The sequence below is a fragment of the Melampsora larici-populina genome, assembly GCF_000204055.1.
Source record: "Melampsora larici-populina 98AG31 unplaced genomic scaffold MELLAscaffold_88, whole genome shotgun sequence".
Lineage (NCBI taxonomy): Eukaryota > Fungi > Basidiomycota > Pucciniomycetes > Pucciniales > Melampsoraceae > Melampsora > Melampsora laricis-populina.
In genome coordinates, this window is record NW_006768852.1 from 223,792 (window position 1) to 226,888 (window position 3,097).

Here is a 3,097-nt window from a genome sequence, read left to right on the forward strand (position 1 = left end):
TACAGATTTCTCCCGTAACACAATTTTAAGATTTACAAAAGATCCGCAAGGTTTGCCGGACTCCAATGATACCACACACAACTCTACACGACGTTGTGGTGTAAAACTACGTTGATTTCGATGTTAACACGACTTCGAACGTACGTGTAACAATGTACAGGGCCGAAATGTAATTTCGGATCCCTGACTCGACCCGGCCTCGACTTGTATCAAGAGGCGGGCTGGTGATTTTGATGCAGTCCTGAATTCAATGACTCCGCGACTGGTTTTCGACGCAGCTCAGCAACGAGCAAAATCAACAGAATGAACAAACAACCCTCTACACCGAGTATCCTGAACAACACTTTAACACTACAATTGTCTCTTTAATAAGGTAAGTTCCTCTTTCTTTCTTCCTTTTCTTTCCTTTAATCTGATAACTAACTAACTAAAAAAACTTTTTCTCTTCTTTAACTCTTTAACTTTGAAATAGAACACTCGATCTCAACACCTATTTGTTTACTGGACACTGTTAAATCAAAAACTCTAACACAATAACTCAAAAGTACACTTTTCTACGAGCACCAGAACACTTTTTTTTAACACACACAGCACTCAGACACTCAAACTCGCACACATGAACACAGATCCCCCTTCTAGACACCTCTCAAACAGACCCCTTTATATACCTTCCTCTGCCTCCAACCACAACTCGGCCTCAACCCTCGTTCCCCTTGTATTTTTAATTCGCTCCGACCGTCTCCGACCGATTCTTTTCAATTCCGACCGATTCCTTTCTCGCCTCGATCACTTGCTTTTGACTATCAAGTAAGTCTTTGTTTATTTAAACTCTTTTCCTTTCTCATTGTTCTATTTTACTAATTGAATTCTTTCTCCTTGTTAATTCCTTCCTTTTTTTAGTTCTATCTCGACCTTGGCTAGCTCGTCATCAATTCATTGGTTCTATATCTGTATCTTGTCATCTGATCTTGAGATTCAAACTCCGAACGATGTTCATTTAGTAAGTTGTTTCTATTTTCGATTTTTATCCTCCTTCCGACTGTTTTACATATGTAATACTGATTGATGGTTTATTTATTGATTTACTCATGGTCTTGTGTTTCAGCTTGGCGCTTTCAGGCGTTCTAGATCATTTGTAGTTCAACTTTTTGCTTCAATCTCTTATATTTATGGCGTTCAAACATGCGCAAGAAATTTGCAAGTTGCGAGAAAGTTCTGTGCAAGTTCTCTTAAACATCTTGCATAGAACTTGGACAAAACTTGCAGACTTAAGAAAGTTATGTGTGAACCTAGGCTTCCCCGCTTCGAGGACTCAGTTTGCCCTTGATGAGAAAGGGTAAATACATACAGCAGGGGGTTGTGAAAAAATTAATTAGGCAAGATCCGTGCAAGATTTCTTGCACGGATCTTGCACGGATCTTGCACATCAGTTTTGCAAATTTCTTGCACATGTTTGAACGCCATAATTATCTTATCATTGTAAGTGTTTTCTTGTTGATTCTTGTTGATTTAAAATTCAATTTTGGATCTCAATCCTCAGGTAAGTTTGTTCATTCCTTTCTCTTCTATTCTTTTGTTGCTGTTTTTTCTTTTATACTAACCAAGCTTCCTTCTGTTTCAAATTCGTTTTCAGCCCTCAATTTTCTTAGTCCTTTATTTGTCTCTATGAATTTTGATCAGATCTGTTCTTGATTGTTTTAGCTACATCACTAACTTCTATTTAAGTATATATTTTAACTCTATTTGATTACTGTTTGCTATTTATTATGTCTTGATGTATCTTGTTCTCTCTTTTGATGATTGTTTATAAATTGTATGATTCAAATTCAATGTTGATGGATCCATTCAAAAAAAAAAAAAAAAAAACAATAGATAGTTTGTGTGAATGAAAACTGATCTGTAGGAGATGAAAAAAACTGTGAGTTTGAAAAGATGGTACCATAAGTCCTGGAGAAATGGAAGATGAAAGATTGAGTTTTGATTATGCTGTAAGGTATAGTGAATTAAGAGTGAGTTGATCTTGAACAGTCTAAGGATTTGATTACCACAACGCGACCAAAAAGATATACAAGGCAATTAAATGGCATAGAAAAGAGAATAGAAGAGTGAATAGAAACTATAGCATAAATGATTAAACACGTGTTGGTTTTTAATTATCTAAGTATGTTTGTAGATGAAGAAACCTCCCTGTCTCTTGAATATATTGAGCTAGGTATGGATATGCTTTTGGTGTGTCCAAGAGTTTTGTTGCTGAGTTGATGTCTACCTTGATTTTTTCTTCCTTCAGTTTGATTCTGAATTTGTGTCGTTGTTTTGTGTACTTCTTGCAATAGATTAAGAAGTGCGCTGGTGTTTCTACTGCAGTACAGGTTTCACACTTGTTGTCTTCTTCCACCCCTATTCTATGTAGGAATTTCTTCAATGGGCAATGACCGCATCGTAGTTGGAAAATCGCCGCCGCCTGTCCTTTCTCGAGTTTATTCAGTGCATCAGCAATCCATTTACTTTTTGTTTTATATGACTTGTTAGAGACAGCTCCCCTTTTATTGAACTGCTTTCGAGTTTGTCTTAGCAATCCTCCTAGGCTCATTGGGAGCAACATGGGTTCTGTGTTGCCTTCTGCTGCCTCCCGCGCTGCTTGATCGGCTTCCTCATTCAGTTCGATTCCTTCGTGGCCGGGAGTCCAGTACAGACGTAAATGATATCTTTTGGGAAGTGTCTTGTAGGTTTTCAAAAGGAATCGTGATAGATATTGGAGCGTTTTGGGCTGTGTTGGCTTCGCTAGTAACTCGAGTGCTGCCTGGCTGTCACTAAAGATTGCAACGGAAGTGTATTTGTTTGGATTAATGTCAGCTGCTTGTTTAAATTGTACCAAAGCTATCATGAGGGCCATTGTTTCCATTTCGTAGTTTGATACTCCATCTATTGGGCCATACGCATGACTTGCAGTTCGCCCTTCCATTGCAATTGCTGCACCTGCCCCTACATCCTCTATGTAAGATCCGTCTGTGAAGATGATACAAGCGTCTTTTTTGTTTTCTTCCCTGATCTGGTCTGGTATCTTTTCCTTGACCTTTTGTCGTTCGTCCCCTAGATT

The 3,097-nt window shown here is 38.2% G+C and overlaps 1 protein-coding gene across 1 annotated transcript; it reads left to right on the forward strand.

Annotated features, from left to right (window-relative positions):
• Positions 1-290: 290 nt before the first annotated feature.
• On the forward strand, positions 291-1,847 carry MELLADRAFT_73612 (uncharacterized protein; the record flags this gene model as incomplete). The annotated part of the gene is made up of 5 exons (XM_007418282.1): positions 291-373; positions 473-807; positions 901-1,000; positions 1,106-1,540; positions 1,634-1,847. The coding sequence occupies 3 exons, from the start codon at positions 617-619 to the stop codon at positions 1,244-1,246; spliced, it is 432 nt and encodes a 143-aa protein (XP_007418344.1).
• Between the last annotated feature and the right edge of the window lie 1,250 nt (positions 1,848-3,097).